The sequence below is a fragment of the Vidua macroura genome, chromosome 6, assembly GCF_024509145.1.
Source record: "Vidua macroura isolate BioBank_ID:100142 chromosome 6, ASM2450914v1, whole genome shotgun sequence".
NCBI lineage: Eukaryota > Metazoa > Chordata > Aves > Passeriformes > Viduidae > Vidua > Vidua macroura.
This window is the reverse complement of record NC_071576.1, coordinates 57,307,141-57,327,108: the sequence shown is the minus strand read 5'-3', so window position 1 is coordinate 57,327,108 and position 19,968 is coordinate 57,307,141. Positions and strand designations below refer to the sequence as shown.

The 19,968-nt window shown below is 58.3% G+C and overlaps 4 protein-coding genes across 9 annotated transcripts; 3 read left to right on the top strand and 1 right to left on the bottom strand.

The window, feature by feature from the left end:
* Window positions 1–125: 125 nt before the first annotated feature.
* On the bottom strand, window positions 126–3,403 carry UNC93B1 (unc-93 homolog B1, TLR signaling regulator). 5 transcript variants are annotated; one of them, XM_053979964.1, is made up of 11 exons: window positions 2,906–3,403; window positions 2,682–2,823; window positions 2,452–2,605; window positions 2,215–2,376; window positions 2,019–2,148; window positions 1,846–1,939; window positions 1,641–1,765; window positions 1,386–1,568; window positions 1,043–1,316; window positions 678–796; window positions 126–583 (listed from the first exon to the last, which is right to left on the bottom strand). In XM_053979964.1, the coding sequence occupies exons 1-11, from the start codon at window positions 3,209–3,211 to the stop codon at window positions 317–319; spliced, it is 1,956 nt and encodes a 651-aa protein (XP_053835939.1). In that variant the 5' UTR covers window positions 3,212–3,403; the 3' UTR covers window positions 126–316. The 5 variants fall into 5 exon arrangements, with proteins under 5 accessions (XP_053835939.1, XP_053835941.1, XP_053835940.1 ...); XM_053979966.1 differs by having other exon boundaries at window positions 1,386–1,765; window positions 2,906–3,007; window positions 3,365–3,387; XM_053979965.1 differs by having other exon boundaries at window positions 1,386–1,765; window positions 2,906–3,007; window positions 3,345–3,382.
* Window positions 3,404–3,639: 236 nt separating this feature from the next.
* On the top strand, window positions 3,640–11,498 carry LOC128808630 (aldehyde dehydrogenase family 3 member B1-like). Of its 2 annotated transcripts, none has more exons than XM_053979968.1 (11): window positions 3,640–4,628; window positions 5,074–5,283; window positions 5,634–5,796; window positions 7,875–7,985; window positions 8,076–8,196; window positions 8,317–8,402; window positions 8,596–8,677; window positions 8,837–9,223; window positions 9,404–9,570; window positions 9,745–9,844; window positions 10,930–11,498. In XM_053979968.1, exons 2-11 carry the CDS (start codon window positions 5,090–5,092, stop codon window positions 11,121–11,123), a joined length of 1,605 nt encoding a protein of 534 aa, XP_053835943.1. In that variant the 5' UTR covers window positions 3,640–4,628; window positions 5,074–5,089; the 3' UTR covers window positions 11,124–11,498. The 2 variants fall into 2 exon arrangements, with proteins under 2 accessions (XP_053835943.1, XP_053835944.1); XM_053979969.1 differs by lacking the exon at window positions 3,640–4,628 and adding an exon at window positions 4,661–4,989.
* Window positions 11,499–11,728: 230 nt separating this feature from the next.
* On the top strand, window positions 11,729–16,285 carry LOC128809046 (aldehyde dehydrogenase family 3 member B2-like; the record flags this gene model as incomplete). Its single annotated transcript, XM_053980739.1, is given in 12 exon segments — window positions 11,729–11,807; window positions 11,958–12,051; window positions 12,053–12,110; window positions 12,829–12,933; window positions 13,012–13,123; window positions 13,254–13,339; window positions 13,530–13,606; window positions 13,862–14,253; window positions 14,450–14,616; window positions 14,795–14,894; window positions 16,091–16,203; window positions 16,205–16,285. Coding segments are annotated over 12 exon segments (1,464 nt in total), but the record flags the coding sequence as incomplete, so codon positions are not given.
* Window positions 16,286–17,238: 953 nt separating this feature from the next.
* On the top strand, window positions 17,239–19,169 carry NDUFS8 (NADH:ubiquinone oxidoreductase core subunit S8). Its single transcript, XM_053979989.1, has 7 exons — window positions 17,239–17,326; window positions 18,037–18,084; window positions 18,168–18,230; window positions 18,316–18,405; window positions 18,489–18,661; window positions 18,742–18,870; window positions 18,956–19,169. The coding sequence occupies exons 1-7, from the start codon at window positions 17,269–17,271 to the stop codon at window positions 19,085–19,087; spliced, it is 693 nt and encodes a 230-aa protein (XP_053835964.1). The 5' UTR covers window positions 17,239–17,268; the 3' UTR covers window positions 19,088–19,169.
* The last annotated feature ends 799 nt before the right edge of the window (window positions 19,170–19,968 follow it).

The window sequence follows — 19,968 nt, the reverse complement described above, 5'->3', positions numbered from 1 at the left end:
CTGAGCAACTACATCATAATTTGGGGAGCTATGGGCCTGCCTGGGGGTTGTACCAAAATTTGGGGGTCTTCGTACCACAATCTGGGGGGATGTAGATCAATTTGGAGGCTGCGGAACTGACCTAGGGGGTCCATGGGCCAGTCTGGAGGTCTGTCAGCCAATGTGGGGGGATCTGAGCTGGCTGGGGGCTTTAGGCTTAGGTCGGGGGGCTGCAAGCCTGACCTGAGGGGGTTTGCAGAATTTTGGGCCCATCCAGGGAGAGCTGTGGAACCCCCTCAGGTACCAAGAGCAGGATGGGGCCCAGGACAGGCTGTCCCTATCCCAGCTGCTCCCCGTCCTCTTTTGGCAGCTCGTCCTCCCTGGTGGCCTCAGTTGGGTGCCTGTCATCGTCCTCCTTGTCCCCGTCACCGTCAGAGCCGGTCTCATCCGAGTTGTCCTCCAGGTAGCGGTATCCACGTGTTTTGTGGCGTGGGCGCGGGATGCGGGGCAGCCGGACTTCCACGTTCCACGCCACCTTCTGCTCCATCCACAGGTATGTCCCCACCGCCACCACCAGCGTCAGCAGCATGATGGACAGCTTGGCCTGCGGCACACGGAATTTTGGGATTGGCGTGGGGGCGAGTCCCCAAAAAGCCTGGAATGTCTCAGAGTGGCCTGGGGGCATATCTGCAACTTACCTTCATGGGCAGCCCCGACCACAGGTAGACGGTGAAGATGGCCAGGGCCTGCCACCAGTGGTAGATGGTGAAGATGAAGTCTTGGCGCTCCTTTTTCTTGTACAACATTCCCAGGAGGACTGTGGCAGAGACTGGAATCAGTGTCCCCTTCCTGTGCTGTGTCCCCTTGGCGTGGGGGACAATCACAGTGAATCTGTGGCAGGGTGGCCTGTCCCATGGATCCGACTGACACCACAAACTTGTGGTTCCGGGGGACATGAGGAGAGGATGTGTGGAAAAACTTGGGACAACCCAGGCTATTTTGGGGATCACCAAGGCGTTTTGGGGACAACAGAGGCTCTTTTCAGGACCTTCCCACTACTCACTGCTGATTCCGGTCTTGTTGAGGGCACTGCCTGTGCCCCAGAGCGCGGCAATGCTGTAGAGCAGCGGCGCCTGCGCCAGGTACCGGGGCTCGGGCGCCCAGCAGAAGAGTGTCACCAGGAGTACAGCGTGGATGAAGGCTCCGGCCAGGAGCGGGATGTGCCGGCGCAGGCGCAGCATGCACAGGGCCAGGCTGGAGCATGCCGAGGCGGAGAAGCCGTAGGCCATGAGGAGATACGCCAACCTCTCCAGCCCGAGGGCGCACACGCCGTAGTTCTGCAGCGAGCATGGGCTCAGCATCACCTGTCCCCGCTCTGTCACCTCCCACCCCATCACAGATCCTACCAGGGAAAATCCAGTGCAGACAAAGAGCACCTCGAAGCCGCTGTAGATGAACAATGGGAAGAGGTGCCGCAGGCGATAGTCCCGCATGTGCTTGAAGGGCAGCTGGAAAATGTTGCCCCAGCCGATGCTGCGCATGTCGATCTCCTCCATGGGCCGGTACGCCGCGCCACACAGCACCAGCACCTGCGGAGCAGCGGTGGGTGAGGTCCTGCCATCGTCCAGCCCATCCCTGTCCCTTCCCGCCCCGGCGCTCACCACCAGCATGGCGAGGAAGGCGGTGGCCATCAACGTGCTCTCCACGATGATGAGGTTGACGCTGCGGGGAAGGCTCTGCAGCACCGTCTTGTTGAAACCAGGCAGCGTGCCGTGGCTCAGGGTTCCTGCCAGCGGGGCACAGGCCATGGTTAATCCCAACTGGGGGGCTCCCAGTGCCGCACCACGCCCCACCCCGCAGCCTCACCGCAGTGCTTCACTGCAAAGAGCGTGTGGTTGAGTTGGTAGAGGTAGTTGTTGAGGAAGAAGACCATGGGCATCTGAGCGCAGACGAAGCTCAACTACAGGATGTAGAGGGGTGCACGCTCAGTGCTGCTGGCGTGGTCCCCCGCCCATCCCAGCCACCCCACCGGGGCTCACGTGGAAGCAGGAGTAGAAGACGGTCTGGAAGACAATGATGTAGGCGTTGCAGGCGTCCCGCGGCGCCCGCTGCCTCTCCTTCTCCTGCTCCTCCTTGTAGTTAACGTACTCGTAGTACTTCTGGGCCATCCTGCATGGAACAGTGGGTCAGCTGGCACCCTGTGCACCCCCCACTCACGCCCCCCCCGATGCCTACCGCATGATGTAGGTGCCCATGGAGGCCCAGAGGGGCACGATGACCATGCCAATGGCCACTGCGGAGGGCACCAGCGTGTAGTAGCGCTCCCAGTAGTTGCTGGAGACGAAGAGGGCGTAGATGCCGACTGCCAGGAACATGGCCCACTTGGTGCCAAAGAACCTGCCGGGGCAAGGAGCGTAAGTGTGGGTGGCCATGCCAGTGAGCCATGACAGCTGGAGCGTGGCGAGGCCGTACCTGATGAGGATGGGTGTGTAGAGCAGCGCCGCCACGGGTGTGACATTGATGCCCATCAGCACCTTGCGGTCAATGTCCTCCAACTGGATATTGCTGTACTTCACCTCCCGGTAGGTCTCGTCATAGTGAAGGATCAGCTGCATCTGCAGCAGACCTGGGGGGTCCAGGGGTGGTCACCCCATGCCCTGAACACCCCAAGTTGTTCTGGGGGTCCCTGGGAGGTCCCATACCCAGGTAGACGCTGTAGGTGAGGGTGCCAGCCAGGCTGGCAGCCACCACGTTCTTGATGACACCGAGGCGTTTGCGGCGAAAGTATTTCTGCTCCTCCTCCTCCTCATTGTAGTCAGGGTGAGCACCCACAAAATCATCCAGCTGCGGGTGATTCCAGCTGTCACCCCTTGGGGATGGCCACCACGGGCCTGCTTCTCCCCCACGGGTGTCCCCCTGGTCTCACCTGTGCCTCTGTCCCCTCGGTGCCCAGCCTGGCGCTTGGCACTGTCTTGGCCCCATCCTGGTAGCTGTCGATGTCCTTCTCCATTGGTGCTTCTGGAGGGCCCTGCATGGTGTCAGGGTAGGAGGGACCCTGTTGGCACCCCAAGTCTTGCACCCATATGTTTTGCATCCCTGTGACCTGCACACACAGACCCTGCACCCTCATGCCCAGCACCCCTAGCCCTTGCACCCCTACATCCAGCACCGTGTACCCATGTACATGGTACCCCCAAGCCCTGAACCTCTGTGCTCTGCACCCCCAGATCATGCACTCGTGGTTTGCACCCCTGTGTTCTACACCCCTACACCTTCACATCCTGCACCCCTGAATCCCGTGCTCCCTACCCAGCTTTGCACTTCCCAGAACTGCACCTCTGGGCTCAGTGCCCCAGCCTGCTCACCCCCGCCCGGTCACACCGACCCCAGCCCCGCTCGTCCGTGCCGGAGCCTTTCACGAGGCGGGCGGGGCGGGCGCTTCTTCCTCTTTCGGTTAGCACGGGCGGGACGGAGGTGGTTAAAGGGGCCGTTCCCGGACTCCCCCCGCTCCCGGACCCCCGGTCCCTGCCCGCACTCCTCAGTGCCCCCCACCCGCGCCCCTTCTCAGCACCCCGGCCTCTGCAGCACTCATCATACCCCAACCCGCACAGCACCCTGACCCCCCCCCCCCGCACAGCACCCATTGCCCCCCCATCGCACAGCACCCCAGCCCTACCCCCCTCTCCGCTTCCCTGTGACCCCTCAGCCCCCCCAGCGCTCCCACCAGGCCTCGGGGTGGGTGCTGCCTCCTCGGGGTGCCCCGTGGCACTGGGTGCTGCGCCCTGCTGCTTTCGCTTCCCCTTCCCGGTCCGGCGGGATGTGCCAGAGTGCCCGGGTGGGGGGACACGCCAATCGGGGGTGTAAGGCACGTGCCTGCCATGGTGTCACCCCAAAGCTGGGGCCGGGAAGGTGCCCGGGTGCGTGGCACGGGAGGGTGCCCCGGGGCAGGGCGAGGGGACTGCTGGGCAGGGCTGACGGGGTGACATCTCCGGGGCAGGATCTGGCCCAGCCGGTAGCGGGGGATTCTTGAGATGGGACTCTTGGGAGGGTGCTGGTTTCTGCAGGATAGGGGGATATGTATGGAACAGTCCCAGAAGGGTCATGGCAGGGGAAACACCTATCCTGAGGGTCCCTCACACCCCAGGCAATGAGAGCTGCCCTGGAGTGTCGGGGCAAAGGGCCCTTCCTGTGAGCAGGATGAGTGGAGTCTATTGATCACGGAACCCTTGGAAAACAGGATGAGGAGTGTTGTTGGGATCCCTATGGGTCAGGGTAGTCATGGTAGCAGCATGGTGGGTGTCTATGGACCATGGAACCCTTGGGAAGCACGATGAGGGATGTCTGTGGGAACCCCATGGGTCAGGGTGGTCACGGGAGCAGGATGAAGGGTGTCTGTGGGGTCCAAATGGGTCAAGGTTCATGGTGGTGGTGTGGTGGCCATGGGAGTTCCACCATCCCAAGAGGGAGGTCCCATTCCATCCTATCCCATCCCAGACCTTGTCCGCACTGCCAGCCCCACGGAGGCGGGGCCCAATCCTTCCCGCCCCTGGCCATGGGGCCCAGCCCCACAGCATTTAGGGACCCCCACCCCGAGCCTCAGCAGTGCCTGCCTGGCCTCACGCTCCTCCAGCTTCCACACAAGCTCCCAGGTAAGCACTGCGGGGTCCCCAAAACTGGCACTCCCTGCATGGCACCCCTCTGACACCCCCCATGCTGTTGGGGGCTGTGGGGCATAGGGGGTGTTCCCTCGAGAAAGGGTGGGTGTCTGGGCATGGAGAGGGAAGAACGACAGATGGAGGGCTGCAGCTCTGCCCCTCAGGTTTGGGGGTGTCTTCTCCCTGAGGTCCCCATAGGTGACCCTAAATCAGCAGGGCAGCCTGGGCAGGTCAGTGTCCAGAGGATGGCGATTATCCCGGGAATCCCAGGCATCTCCCAGGGCCTCCGGCAGCTGCCCTGGGCTGAGTCACCCCACAACCAGGACGGCCCCGAGCACCAAGCCGCCCTTCAAAGGTGCCGCGGGTGACTCCTCTTAGGATTGAGCCGGCATCTCCAGCACTTCCATCCTGGCATAACCCACGCAGTGTCTCTCCCCAGGGCCACCACGCTCTCCATGGAGACTGGCAGCTCCTTCCAACAGCTTGGCATGCAGCAGCACCTCGAGCCCCCCAGGCAGCAGCTCCCGGGCTACGGCAAATGCGGCACCACGGGCAGTGATCCTGGCAAAGATCCTGGGAAAGCTGCTGAGTGCAGTGGAGGCAGCGGGATCGGGAAGAGGCCAGTGCCAATGGTCTGCAGCACTCCATGGTGAGAGTGGGGGGCTGGGGGAAGGAGGGAGACAGGGAGGTGGGCAGGGGAAGCTCTGGCAGTGCCAGGGCAATGGGACCCCAGGTTGGTACTGGGGGAAAAGTCTGAGGTCTGTGAGCCACCACGTCGCAGCATGGCCCAAGGGAGAAGACAGGCTCTGCAGGGAATGGTGCTGTGTTGGGCTGCTCCCAGCAGCAAGGGAGACAGGTGTGTGTTGACTCCCTGTCCTCTCGCCAGGGAATCTGGGCTCCAGTTTGATGCTAGAATGGGATAACATAGATCTGGGATGACATGAAGCTCTGGGGAGGTAGAATGGAGCTGGGTCCTCTCTAACACCCTTGTCCCTGCAGTGGGAATCCCTACGCGGGGCTGGTGAGCCACCTGCGGGCATCCTGGCTCTCGGGGAAGACACGGCCCATGGAATACCGTGTGGCACAGCTGGAGGCTCTGGGACGCTTCCTGGATGACAAGAAGCAGGAGATCCTGGAAGCCACTGAATTGGACATGGGCAAGGTAAGAGGGGCTGGGAATTGGGGGGCACTGGCATCACATCTTTGAAGTCCTTCATACTCTGTTGTCTGGGCATCCTTGTGGGGGTCTGGGCACAGGCGTGTCCCTTCCTTGGGGTCCTGATTCCCCCTTGATGTGCTCCCAGGCTGGTGCATCTGTAAGTGCTGGATCCCTGCAGATCCAGGGATAGTGGAGGGACCGTGCTGTTGATTCCATCCCTGGTGCCCTGAAACCAGGCAAAGGCCCCGTTGGCCTATCGGTGACCAGCTGAGGTGGAAGTGTTTCATACTCTGGTCTGCATCCTGGGGGTCCATGTGACCTCCACAAAGGTGACATCCTGGGGTGCTCCTGGCCAACCCAGCACGCCCAGGATTACTGGCATTGTGCAACATGCTGGCACTGCACATTCCTCCCAGAGCCTCCAAGGGACTGGTTTCACTGGCACAGTGGCATGGGCAGGGCTCTGGATATAGCTCAGGGTATTGTGGCATGCCAGGAGCTCCTGGATGATCTGCTGGTGAAGTGGATAATTGGATAAAATGGATAATTTTAGTGGTCTCAGCTCATCATCTCTGGAAGTGTTCAAGGCCAGGTTGGAGGGGATTTGGAGCAACCTGGGCTAATGGAAGGTGTCCCTGCCCATGATGGGGCAGAATTGGATGAGCTTCAAGGTCCCTTCCAACCCAAACCATTCCAGGATTCCAGGACATAATCCTCACCTCTTTGTTCGGCATCAGTGAAGTGGCCGGCGCCCTCAGCGATGTCTTTCCACGTCCTGCCATCTCCCAAGACTCCTAATTGCCTTGTTTGTTGGAGGCGAGGCCTTCTCCTTCAGCCAGGCCTTGATAGGCATCAGTGCTCTGAGTGTGTCCATCATCTTTCCTAATTACGCCTAATTAGATCCGGTTGTCCAGTAATGAGCTTGTTATGTAGCCGGGCCCTCATAGCTAGATGGACACTTCAACTGCTCTTACGTAGCTGAGGTGGTGTCTCACTTCCAGCGGTGCCAGTTCCTCTCTGGTGCTGATGATTGGTGGCACTTGGATGACCTCACACTTAATGTCCTATCTCACAACCTTTGTATCCCATCCAAATTCTTAATGAACCATCATCTTCCTTCCATCGTCCTGGTAATGCCATAGTCATCCTAGGTTGAGAACAGCCCCGTTGCTTCACTCCATTATCTCATGTGCCTGCTGAGCCCTCACATCCAAGAGGGTCCTCGCACCTCCTGGCAGCTGCATGTCGGGGACCTGAAGGTCTCTTGGTGGTGGAAGATCCTGGGAATCAGCAACTAGCCTTCCCAACCCCAAAGTGGTGTGGGGATGGGAGGAAGACTCCAATCCAGGCATGTTTTTGGGTTGGAAGAGTGTAAAATATGATGTCACAGCACAGGAGCTTTGCTCCCCCTGCTCTCCATGGTCATGAAGGGGCTCCATGAGCCTGCTGGACTATCCCTGATGTCTTCACACTTCTCCTGCAAGGATGGTATGATCCCAATCTGTGCTCCGCAGCTATGGAGAGGACCCACTGCTCCATCACAAGGGGTTTAATTAAGGTGTGGTTCTTAATACTTCCCTTTAGTCAAGGTCCTAAGACTTTGACTAAACTTAAGACTAAAAGTTGCAGCTTTTGTCCACGGGCAATGGAAGGGAGATTGGGGCTTTGCTTCCAGCTTGAATATCCAAGTGGTAAGGATGCCTTCCACCAGGACCCGCTCTTCAGAAGCTCTGGTCACATTGCTTGGGTGTTCCCTTGGCTTGGGGCTCTGTTGCCAGCTCACAGTGTTGAGATCAGGAAATTGTTAAATAACATGAAAATGTTAAATTTTGGGGGTTTTTTTCCTTCTGGCCAAATAACTATTTTCATAAAATTTCTGGGTCACTGATATTCCCTGGGAGTTACAGGAGGTGATGGAAACTTCTGCTGAAGAGATCCTCCTGCTATTCATGTTTGGAAGAGGGGAAAGATGCCTCCTGGGGTGGTGGGGTTAACATTGGGGTGATGGGGTCTTTGTTAGGATGAAAGGGTCAATGATGGGGTCAGTGTTGGGGTGGCACTTCCATGATGTCTCTCCCCAGCCATCCTTCGAGGCTTTCTTCAGTGAGATCCTCCTCTGCAAGAATGAACTCAATGTCACCCTCAACAACCTGTCCCACTGGATGAAGGATGAGTACGTGGACAAGAACCTGGTAAGAAGGAAGCTCTGGGGAAAGGGAAGTGAGGGAGAGGGATTGCTGGTGGGGAAGGCAGTGCTGAGTTCATGTTCTTCTTCCTCAAAGGTGATGCAGCTGGACTCTGCCTTCATCCGCAAGGACCCCTATGGGGTGGTGCTCATCATAGCACCCTGGAACTACCCCATCCACCTCTTCCTGGTGCCCCTCATTGGGGCCATTGCTGCTGGTAAACCCAAACTCCCAGTCTCCTGGCCTGGAAGTGCCAGGGTCTCCCCAGGGGTCTCACCCCCAGAAAGGGTGGCTGTCACCATGTCACTGTGCTGATGTCCTGTTCATCTTCCCCCAGGGAACTGCGCCATCATCAAGCCCTCAGAGATCTCCAAGAACACAGAGAGACTCATTGCTGAAACACTGAGCTGTTACCTGGACAGTGTGAGAAGCCCTTCTTGTCCGTGTCTGTTGTTCCTAGACCATGGTGTTCCTAACCCTGCCTCATACTCACCATCCCCACACATCATCTATGTGCAGAACCTCCTCCTACCATGCTCAGCCAATGTCCCAGCTTCCTGGGATGCTGTTGGTGGGGACACATGGTGACAAGAGGGGATTTTTTGTTTCCTTGCAGGACTGCTTTGCTGTGGTGACCGGCGGTGTGCCAGAGACCACCAGCCTGCTGGAGAACAAGTTTGACTACATCTTCTTCACTGGTACGTCCCATGGGACAGAGCAGAGCCCTGCCTGGATGTGGTGCCAGGATCTGTTGGAGGGATGTGTATCTGAGGTCTGGCGGGACCCAGTGCCACATCCCAGAGCCGTGCGATGGCTGGTGGGATTCCCACCTCAATCCGTGTTTTCCCTGCTCACAGGCAGCCCCCCGGTGGGGCGGATCGTGATGACAGCTGCTGCCAAGCACCTGACACCGGTGACGCTGGAGCTGGGGGGCAAGAACCCCTGCTATGTGTCCGACACCTGTGATGTGACCAACGTGGCGCGGCGCGTGGCCTGGGGCCGCTTCTTCAACGCGGGGCAGACCTGCATCGCGCCCGACTACCTGCTCTGCACCATAGAGATGCAGGAGAAGCTCATGCCCGCCTTGCGCGAGGCCATCACCGAGTTTTTTGGCCCCAACCCCCGAGAATCCCCAGATTTTGGCCGCATTGTGAATGACAAACAGTTCCGGCGCCTTCGGGCATTGCTGTGCAGTGGGCGTGTGGCCATCGGGGGACAGACGGATGAGGCAGAGCGCTACATTGGTGAGGCTTTGGGGTCACTCACATTTTGGTGAGCACACTGGGGGTTTTCAGGGGTTCTGCATACAGAGGGGAGGCTCTAGAGAGAAAAGAGTTTTAGGAGTGCTTAGAAATGGGTCCTGAGGGGAGGTTTCATCTCCGTCCTCTGTGCCTGGCTGATGGTGTCGGGTTTCCTCTCTGCAGCTCCCACGGTGCTGGCAGATGTGCTGCCCTCGGACCCTGCCATGCAGGAGGAGATCTTTGGGCCCATCCTGCCCATCGTTGTCGTTGCCAACATGGATGAAGCCATTGACTTCATCAACACGCGGCCGCGGCCATTGGCTCTCTACGCCTTCTCCTGTGACAGCAAGGTGTGTCTGTGGAGCAAAAGAAGTGGGGAGGGGATTCAGACACCACCTCCAAGAGCCCCAGGATGTACTCTGCAGGGTCTTTAGAGCCCAAACACTCTGGGGACATCTGATGGGTAAACTGGGTAATGTTTGCCAAGTGCAAACCCCTCATCTACCTTCTCTGCTCCCTCCCAGATAGTGAACCAGGTCCTGGAGCGGACGAGCAGCGGAGGCTTCTGTGGCAATGACACCTTGATGCATGTGACACTGTCCTCACTGCCCTTTGGAGGCTTTGGTAGGTCCAAAATCCCCAGTCCTGGCCAATGGGAACTGGGTGTGATCCGTGGTCTGAGCCATGGTGAGGATGTGAGTTTCTTCCTGCAGCCAGTGTGGTTCTGGGCTGGATCCCTTAATGTCTCTCAGGAGCCAGGTTGTACGTTCATTCCAACTTTTAGGACAAAGTAGTAGGAAGAAAATGGTTATGAAAACCTGGAGAACCTCTTCATAGGATCTTGGAGAGCCTCCTTGGAGAAGAAGAAATCTTTAGTTTCCAGGGACACCAATTTTTGCTTTCTCAGGTGAAAAGTGAGGCTACTTAGCCCTGGGCTGTGGGTGCAGCAAGGTCCAGGGATACATGAATACAGGAATGCTGTTTCCCAGAATACTTCCCCATGACTTGATCTCTTCCCAAAATATTTCTGGGATAAGTCCCTTCATTTGGTGCTGCCCTTGCTCAGCATCTCTGTCGGGGCTGGCAGCTGAGTCAGGCATAATGAAACACCCAAACAATTAATTCCTCACCTGCCTGTGGCTCAGGGAACAATTTTTTGTACTTCCCATTCCATAACTTATCTTAATTGGGAATGATTCAGACCAACCACCTTCAATTATTAGGTAAAGCCACTTTTGAGCAGATGAAGGGGCTGAAGTCATTGGGGTGAGATGGCACCAAAGCTTCCATGAGAAGTCACTTAACCTCCAGTTAAACCAGCCACAGGAACTAGGAGAACTGGCATTGCCAATGTGGCTCCAGGTTTTTAGAGTTCCGGGAAGAAGGTCGAACAGCTCCAACCGTGGGGAGATTTGGTGGAGCATCATGGAGTGAAATCAAGACTTGCAGAAAAAAGCTTGTGTAGATAAATGGAGATGGGTAAAAAGGAGATGCCGGGGCCTCCAAACTGCTGAGCTGCAGCAGGATTTGCTGGACTGAGCATCCATATACCTGGAGGAGGCACTGGAAAAATGGAATTCCTCCACCATGTCTGTGCTGCTCAGAAAATCCTGCAGGTGTCTTTTTCCCTCATTTTGATGCTTGGAGAAGGAAGGCATCATCAGGAGCAGAGTCCCATCCTGAGCATGGACCTGTCCTGTGTGTTCCAGGGAACAGTGGCCTAGGAAAATACCATGGGAAGTTCACCTTCGACACCTTCTCCCACCACCGTGGCTGCCTGCACCGGACCATGGGGCTGGAGACGCTCAACACCCCACGCTACCCGCCCTACACCCAGCAGAAGTTGGGGCTCCTCACGACCACCTTCGAGGTGAAGCGCAGGGGCACCTGCACCCTGCTCTGAGGCTGCTGCCATGCCCTGCTCTGAAGATGCCATGGAGTCAGTGGGAAGGACTGGGACTGTCCTGCTCTCCCTCTTCATCACGCTGCCCACTTCCTCACCGTGTCCTTTGCCTCGCTGGAGCATGTCGGACAGCCGGGATGGACATCCCCTCCTGCACCCTTGTGGCCTCTGCTCCAAACCATTTTCCAGGACACAACTGAAATGACCAAAATCTTTTTCTTACTCCAAACTTCTCTTTCTGGTGGAGAAGCACTCCCATCAGTCCCATCTCCCCTTACATGGACTTTTCCTTTGGAATGAACCTCTCTCCCTCTTCGCTGTTGCTCTTTGCTCCGTGTAACTCTGCCTGTAGTAAAGACTTTGCATCAAACTCTCTCCCAGCCTCTCTTTGTGCCTCCCTCCTCTGGTTTGGGGAGTGCTGGGAGGGTTGGGGGGGCATTTCCCATCCCAAGCGGTTTTAGAGGGAATGGAGGTGTGGCGGGGCAGGCAGCCAAGGGGCAGGGCAGGAAGCTGGCAGCCACGCTGTTAGCTGGGAAGAGGGAAGCTGTGGTTGATAACCCCGGTGCAAGCATCCTGCGCCTCAGCTGTGGGAGCGTGGAGACTGAACTGTCTTCCCACAGCTCCTGGAGGCCAAGAGAGCTGCTGAGGGTGATGGTGGGAACGGGAGTGTGGATGGTGATGCCATGAGGTGAGAGTGTGGAGGGACAGAGGGGTGGCAGGAGGGGTCCCGGTGCTCCATCCTCTCCCTGGAGTCGCAGTTGTATGCTGGGCTGGGGCAATGTGGAGCTCTGAGGAGCTGGAATGGGGCTGGCATCCCTCTAACACCCCTGTCCCCACAGCAGAACCCCTTTGCAGGGCTGTTGAGCCACCTGTGGGCATCCTGGCTCTCTGTGAAGGCTTGGCCCATGGAATACATGGCCCAGCTGGAGGTTCTTGGATAACAAGAAGCAGCAGATCCTGGAGGCCACTACCTTTGACTTGGGCAAGGTGAGAGGGGACAGGAACAGGAGGACTTGGTGGCTGGAGGAGCTGAGGAGCTCCCAGAGCCCAGCTGGGGGTGCTTTGTCCTCCTCTCATTGGGTTCTCCAGCCCTGCCTGGGCTCTGCCTCAGGCTTGCAGCCTCTGGATTTGGGAGACTGAGATGAAACATGTCCCAGTCACCATCCTCCAGAGTCCATCTCTGCTCTGCCATAGACAGAGGGGGCTATGGGGAGCCCCTTGACATGGATAGCCATTCCCACACCCACCAGCCTCAGTTTCCCTCTTCCCTTGGCAAATTAATCCCTGGTTTCTGTCCCTGCTCCCTGCCCTGAACTTTCTACCTGATGTCATCCTCTTTCCTCCCATGGGGCTCACCCAGGCTGTGACTCCCCGAGCCCAGATCCCCTGGCTCTGCAGCCAGAGCCTTAATACCTTAAGGGCTCACTGTTTTCTCTTCTCCACCCTAGTCCCTTTGGACACCCTCCCTATTCTTCCTGTTGTCTGCATGAATGAGATCTGCATAATTTTCCCTATTTTTAAGCAACCACTGCTTAAAAACATTATGTTGCAGACACAGGGGGGTGCTCAATGCCCTTAGGGATTCAAATCCAGCAAGGGATATAGAGGGCTCCAGTCCCCAGATCCTGGGCAAAATACTGTGGAGTGTTGGGATAAGAGCTGCAGAATATGCCAAGGTCACATGCTGCATCCTTGGTGTCTGCAGGCACCCTTTGAAGCCAAATTATCTGAGATCCTCCTGTGCAAGAATGAGCTCCATGAGACCCTGAACAACCTGTCCCACTGGATGAAGGACAAGGACAGGACTCTGGTGAGAGGGAAGAGGAGAGAGAGGATGGGAGGCAGAGCTGGGTGGGGTGGTGGTGCAGGGTGTCCCACAGGCGATGAGCTGGACTCTGCCTTCATCCACAAGGACCCCTATGGGGTGGTGCTCATCATAGCGCCCTGGAATTGCCCCATCCAACTCTTCCTGGTACCTGTCATCGGGGCCATCGCTGCTGGTGAGCCCAAGTTTCCAATCCCCTGGCCTGGAGGATCCCAGCAGTGCCAAGCAGAGGTGAGGGCACTTTGTCCATAGAAGGGCTGGCTGTCACCATGTCATAGCTCCAAGATCCTGTCTGTCTTCCCCAGAGGACTGTGTCATTGTCAAAGCCTCTGAGGTGTCCAAGAAGACAGAAAGACTCGTGGCAGAAGTGCTGCCCAGCTACCTGGACAAGGTGGGACACTGTCCCATCCCTGTGGCGTGGCTGGGGCAGAGCTGTGCTCTGTGCCTGCCTCACACACCATCTCCAGTTCCATGTACAGCCCAGCTTCCTTCCTCCATGCCCAGCCAGTGTCCCAGCCTCCTAGGATGCTATGGGTGGGGACAGATAGTGACAAAAGGGGGCCTTTCTCATTTCCTTGCAGGACTGCCTTGCTGTGGCGACTGGTGGTGTGCCAGAGACCACCAGGCTGCTGGAGAACCAGTCTGACTACATCTTATTCACTACATCTTATTCACGACATCTTATTCATGGGTATGTCCCATGGGACAGAGCAGAGCCCTGCCTGGATTTTGTGTGAAGAGGTAGATGGGCTCCCTCCAGACATCCCTGCTAAGAAGGCAGGGATTGGGTTGGAGATGTGAGCCAGGATGTGTTGGAGGGATGTGTATCTGAGGTCTGGTGGGACCCAGTGCGACATCCCAGAGCCGTGTGATGGCTGGTGGGATTCCCACCTCAATCCGTGTTTTCCCTGCCCACAGGCAGCCCCCCGGTGGGGCGGATCGTGATGACAGCTGCTGCCAAGCACCTGACACCGGTGACGCTGGAGCTGGGGGGCAAGAACCCCTGCTATGTGTCCGACACCTGTGATGTGACCAACGTGGCGCGGCGCGTGGCCTGGGGCCGCTTCTTCAACGCGGGGCAGACCTGCATCGCGCCCGACTACCTGCTCTGCACCATAGAGATGCAGGAGAAGCTGCTCCCGGCCCTGCCTAAGGCCATCAATGATTTCTGTGGCCCCAACCCCCGAGAATCCCCGGATTTTGGCCGCATTGTGGGGGACAGGCAGTTCCAGCGGGTGCAGAGACTGTTGGGAAGTGGGCGTGTGGCCATCGGGGGACAGACGGATGAGGCAGAGCGCTACATCGGTGAGGCTTGGGGGTCACTCACATCTTCATCCTTGCACGGAGCACGTTTCGGGTTTGGAGAAGATTATGATGGGAACTGGGTGCTTGGCCAGGCGGCCTTTTGTACAGGAGGTGTGTCCTGGGGGGATGAGGGATGACCAAGGTGCCAGCTCCAACCTCTCTGCCTGGCTGATGCTGTCGGGTTTCCTCTCTGCAGCTCTCACTGTGCTGGCAGATGTGCTGCCCTCAGATCCCATCACACAGGAGGACATCTTTGGGCCCATCCTGCCCATCATCATCATTGCCAACATGGATGAAGCCATTGACTTCATCAACAGCCGGGAGCAGCCCTTGGCTGTCTATGCCTTCTCCTCGGATGACAAGGTAGAGCCAAGCCAGGACTACACCTGCCCTGTGCTCCTTGGCAGCTGTATCCAGCCATGTTTGTGCTCCAAGTGTTTCCCTTACAGCACACAGCCCTAGTTAGGGGGTATGGATTGTGTTTGGAACTAGAGGAATGGGGTGGGAGACCCATGTCCCATCTTCTTTGTGTCACTCCCAGGTGGTGAACCAGGTCCTGGAACGGACGAGCAGTGGTGGCTTCTGTGGCGACGACACCCTGATGCATGTGACACTGCCCTCACTGCCCTTTGGAGGCTTTGGTAGGTCCGAAATCCCCAATCCTGGCCATTGGGAGCCAGGTGTGATCCCACCCATGGTGAGGAAGGGTCTCAGGAGGAACTCTCAGCTCCAGAGGGCTCAGTAGTCCATAGGGAAATTCTCCTCCAGAAGCCCTTTGCTTCACCTTGGGCTCTTGGGCTTTGCTGGACATCTATGGAGCACCCTCAGGTACTTTCTCTCCAAATTCCCCATCCCAAGCTCTGTGTTCCCTGGATCCATGGAAATGTCTTGCTTAAAGCACAGGGAATCAGGCTTGAAGCAATCTGGTCTAGTGGAAGTTGTCATGGCAGGGGGGTGAAACTGGATAATCTTTAAGGTCCTTTCCAACCCAAACTATTCTGGCATTCCACGATGGAGACACCTGCTTTTTATGGGATGATGTCCACTACCAGCTCCTGTTTTCCACTTCTGTTTTTCACCTTTTTTCCTCTCTTCTCTCTCAGCTGGCCAGGAGGCATCAGTGACCTCCCTTTATCCTGGGGCTGCTGATGTGCGAGGAACTGAACCCAACGCATCACCCCAACCACGATTAGCATTTTATCAGGAAGACTGACTGGCTCAAGCTGACTCACATGGAATTTTATCCCATCTGTTATCAAATGATGTGTGGATTTTGTTATTTTTTGCCAGCCTGCCTGCCGTTCCTGTGCTTGTTCCTGGCCAGCCAGCTTCCACCTCCCAACATTCATCCTTGGTGCTGGGTCCCACCTCGCCAAAGGCACCTTGGTCATTGTGCCTCTCCACCCCTGCAGTCTTGCCCCCTTGCAGCAGGGCTGGATCCAGCATGGATGGGATGTCTTTTGGAGGGTATTCCTGTGGGAGGGAAGCTCATCTGGTGAGAGCATCTTGCTGCTGCCATCACCTCATCAGTGACACCCTTCCAGTTCCTAATTATTTTAATTGAAATGGTAAAATCCACTGACAAGAGAGTTTTTGGGAATTTCTCCATCTTCCAGCCTAATTTTCCCCACTCCAAACATCCACTTGGGTGTGCACTAGGTCACCTCCGTGGTCCTCTTTGGGTCACATTCCTGGGAAGCTTTTCCATGGCTTGGAAAGCAGCTGGATGAAGGCATGGTGCTGCTTTTATGGAGCTGGGAGCTTAATTTTGAGTTCTTTGACCCAAAGGATGGCCAGATCCAGCTACCCACCAGGATCCTGTGCTGTGTAATCCCAGGGAACAGCGGCTGGGGAATGCACCACAGGAAGTCCAGCTCTGACACCTTCTCCTACCACCGTGGGTGCCTGAAGCGTGGGATGGGCTGGGAGTCCCTCAACACCCTGTGCCACCCCCCCATACAGCCAGCAGAAATCTGGGGTCATCCGGGCCACTTCCAAGGTGACACGTAAGAATTACTGTACCCTGCTCTGAGGGTCTCCACATCCCACTTGGAGTCTGCCACTCAGGACATCTCTTGCTGCTGGTCCCCCACATTTCCCTCCATCCCAGTCCCATATCCCTCTTTTCTGGCTGTTTGGAGCTTTATTACCACTGGTACCACCAGAGCAGAGGGGTCTCCTGTGCCCCTCATTGTGTGAGAAGGTCCACAACTCCCTGATCCCAAGTCCTTGAGCTGGGATGATTTTGGTTTCTCCTGCTCTATGATCCCAGTTTCCTTTGCCCCATGATCTCAGTGTCCTTTGCCCTGTGTTCCCAGTTTCTCCTGCTCCATGATCCCACGTTTCCTTTGGCCCATGATCTCAGTGTCCTTTGCCCCGTGATCCCAGTTTCCTTCGCCCCGTGCTGCTCCATTCAGGGGGGCTGGTTGTGCCGGTGAAGGGATACCCATTCCTGCTGGGCTGTGGGTTGTCCTGGCTCTGAATCCCACGGGGATCCCCCTGGGTGGGCGGATGGAGAGAACTGGACGAGGGAGCTGAGATAAAGACAGTTTAATAGGGAAGGGGAAACATCGCCGGTGCCCGCCTCCACGGACTGTGCCGGGGCTGAGGGGTCGGTGCCAACGCTGAGCCCGTCAGCGGCGGAGCCGGGCTTTGTAATGAATCCAAGTGTCTGGGCCGCTTCACCTTCGAGACATCCCGGAATCTGTGACCCGAGCTGCTCCAGAAACCGGACGGAAAGCTCCGGAATCTCGGGAAACCTTGGAAGAGCGGGAGGCTCCGCGCCGGCACCGTAACCACGCGTCTCCGCCGTGGACACGCGCTTCCGCTTCCGCCCGCCCTTCGGACACGCCCCACCTCCCGTCCCACCAATCGCCACGCAGCACGGCCACGCTCCGCCCAATCAGCGACGCTTCCCCTCTTTCTTCCCGCCCCTCCCGCCCTTCGCGGGACTCCCACCAATGAGAAGGGCGTCCGCCGCCGCTCGCCCCGCCCGCGACGCGCCGCCGCACGCGCATGCGCAGTGCCCGCGGGGGCGACCAGGGGTCAGGACGCCGGAGGGCCCTTGGGGCAGGTGAGGTGGGAAGGGGGGCCCGGGGGAGCTTGGGGGGCCCAGGGGCGGCCCGGCGCTGTGGCCCTCCCGGTGGCGTGTAGTGGCCGCCCAAAACCCCGCTTGGGCCAGAGGGGGGGACCCGGACACTGCGCTACGCGCAGAGGATGGGGGCGGAGGGACACACGCAGGCTGAGCGGGATTTTGGCGGTGACAGGAAGGATCGGTCCCGCTGCGGGGCTCACGTGGGTGCGGGGCAGCGGGGAGGGGCATGGGGACGGGGATGGGAGAACACGCGGGTCCCTTGGAGGGGGCAGCACATCAGGGCCCCTGGATCCTTAGGGGTGGGAGGGGACGGGACACCTGGGCGCCCCTGGGAGGTGGGGCGTGGGGGAGCAGGATGCCCGGGGCGGGGAACAACTGGGTCCCTTTTAGCGGGTGGACAAGATACCCGAATCTCTTGGGGGATACGCTTGGGTCTCTTAAGAGGGGGCTGCAAGGAGGGATGCTTGGATGGCTTGAGAGGGGTTGGCAGAGGAAACGGGATGCTTGGGTCCCTAGGGGGAAGCACTTGTGGTCCCTTATGGGATGTTGGGACAGGAGTGCCTGGGGGTCCAGGTCTCTTAGGGCGGAGGGGTGGGAATCAGGGTGCCATTGTCCCCTGTGGGAAGTGGAGGGGCCTTGGCTGCCCCAGTCCCTTACTGGTAGTTGCTGAGGTTCTCTCTGCACCCCAGGACCGGCCATGGCAGCGCTGCGACTGCTGTACCAGGCTGCCCGTGCAGGTGAGGCCGCCCGGGAATCCCCAAACCTCCTGAACCCCCCCAAACCCCACTGTGACCCTGCTGACCCTCCTGTCCCTCCCCAGGCCCCCTGGCCCCACTGGGCTCCCTGCGCCCGCTCAGCACCAGCACCCCCAGGGACTGTTACAGTGAGTACAGCCGTGCCACCCCCGTGGGGGCTCAGCTCCCATCCCAGGGCTCTGCAGGGTGGGCACAGCTCCCCTCTTCCCGCAGAGTACGTCAACGTCCAGGAGCCGGCCATGGACATACGATCCATCACTGACCGCGCCGCCCAGACCCTGCTCTGGACCGAGCTCGTCCGAGGTGAGACCCCACTCACTCTCCTCGTTTGTGGGGTGACCTCCCCCCTCCCCAAATATGTCATAACCCCTGTTTCTCCCTCGCAGGCCTGGCCATGACCCTGAGCTACCTTTTCCGTGAGCCGGCCACCATCAATTACCCGTTTGAGAAGGGCCCGCTGAGCCCGCGGTTCCGCGGGGAGCACGCGCTGCGCCGGTACCCGTCCGGGGAGGAGCGCTGCATCGCCTGCAAGCTCTGCGAGGCCGTGTGCCCGGCACAGGTGAGACTTCCTCCTCCTCCTCCTCCCCCTCCTCCTCCTCCTCACCCGGGGCTCCGGCCGTGACGGTGTCCCCGCACCAGGCCATCACCATCGAGGCCGAGCCCCGCGCCGACGGCAGCCGCCGCACCACCCGCTACGACATCGACATGACCAAGTGCATCTACTGCGGGTTCTGCCAGGAGGCCTGTCCTGTGGATGCCATCGTGGAGGTGAGTGGGGCCTGCAGGGGGGACTGCAGGGACTCCCTTTTCCCACCACGGTGACCCCGAGGGTGACCCCGTCCCACCCTGGCAGGGCCCCAACTTCGAGTTCTCAACGGAGACGCACGAGGAGCTGCTCTACAACAAGGAGAAGCTGCTCAACAACGGCGACAAGTGGGAGGCCGAGATCGCGGCCAACATCCAGGCTGATTACCTGTACCGGTGATGGCCCCCACCCGCCCCCCAAATAAAGTGTTTGGGGGTTCACCCCCTCTGTTGGCACTGTGGGTGCCAGCCCCTTCCCATAACTCCGTGTCTTTTCCTTTCCAGCGCTGGGGTCAGACCCCCCCAACCCTTGGGGGGATCCCACCCCTGGGTGTGTGGTTGTGTTTTGGGGAGTCCTTCAGGTCCTGGGGGGTGGTGGCACCAATGTTGGGGTAGGGGGTGGGTTGAAGGGAAAGGTGTGGGAGGTGGAGGGAGGGCAGACAAGGATGGAGGAGCAGTGCTGGGGGGATTTAGGAATTTGGGAGGGTCATTTCCAGCTTCTGAGGGCAGCCAGGGTAGGGGGGTCCTGGTGATCCTGGCAAGGGGGGTTCACAGTGGTACTGGTGTGAGGGTCCCAGTGATGCCTGTGATTCGGGTGATCCCAGCAGAGGGTCCTGATGGTACCAGTGGGGGAGCCTCTAGTGGTATTGGTATGGGTGTCCCAGTGATGCTGGTGTGTGGGTACCAGCGTGGGGTGCCTGGCAAATCTGTGGTCTCAGTGGTACCAGTGTGGGGGTCCCAGTGATCCCAGCAGGGAGAGCCCAGCGCTACCAGTTGTTAGGAGGTGTCCCTCGAAGGCGAGAGTAACGCAGGGGCGGATTAGAGTGAAAGGACTCTTAATGATTGGTGTTTGTAAGTATGTATGTGTAGGGTTTATTTTAGAGCAATTGGGTGGCAGTTGAAAGCAGGTGTGTAGGTGTTTTGGTCATTATTATCTACAGTAATACAGCTACACGAAAGCATTAGAAAATGCTACTTTAAAGAAACGTCTAAGGGAAAAGAGAAAAAAAGAACGAAAAGATAAGGGTAAAAACAAATCACCCCGGCAGATCTTGTGACTTG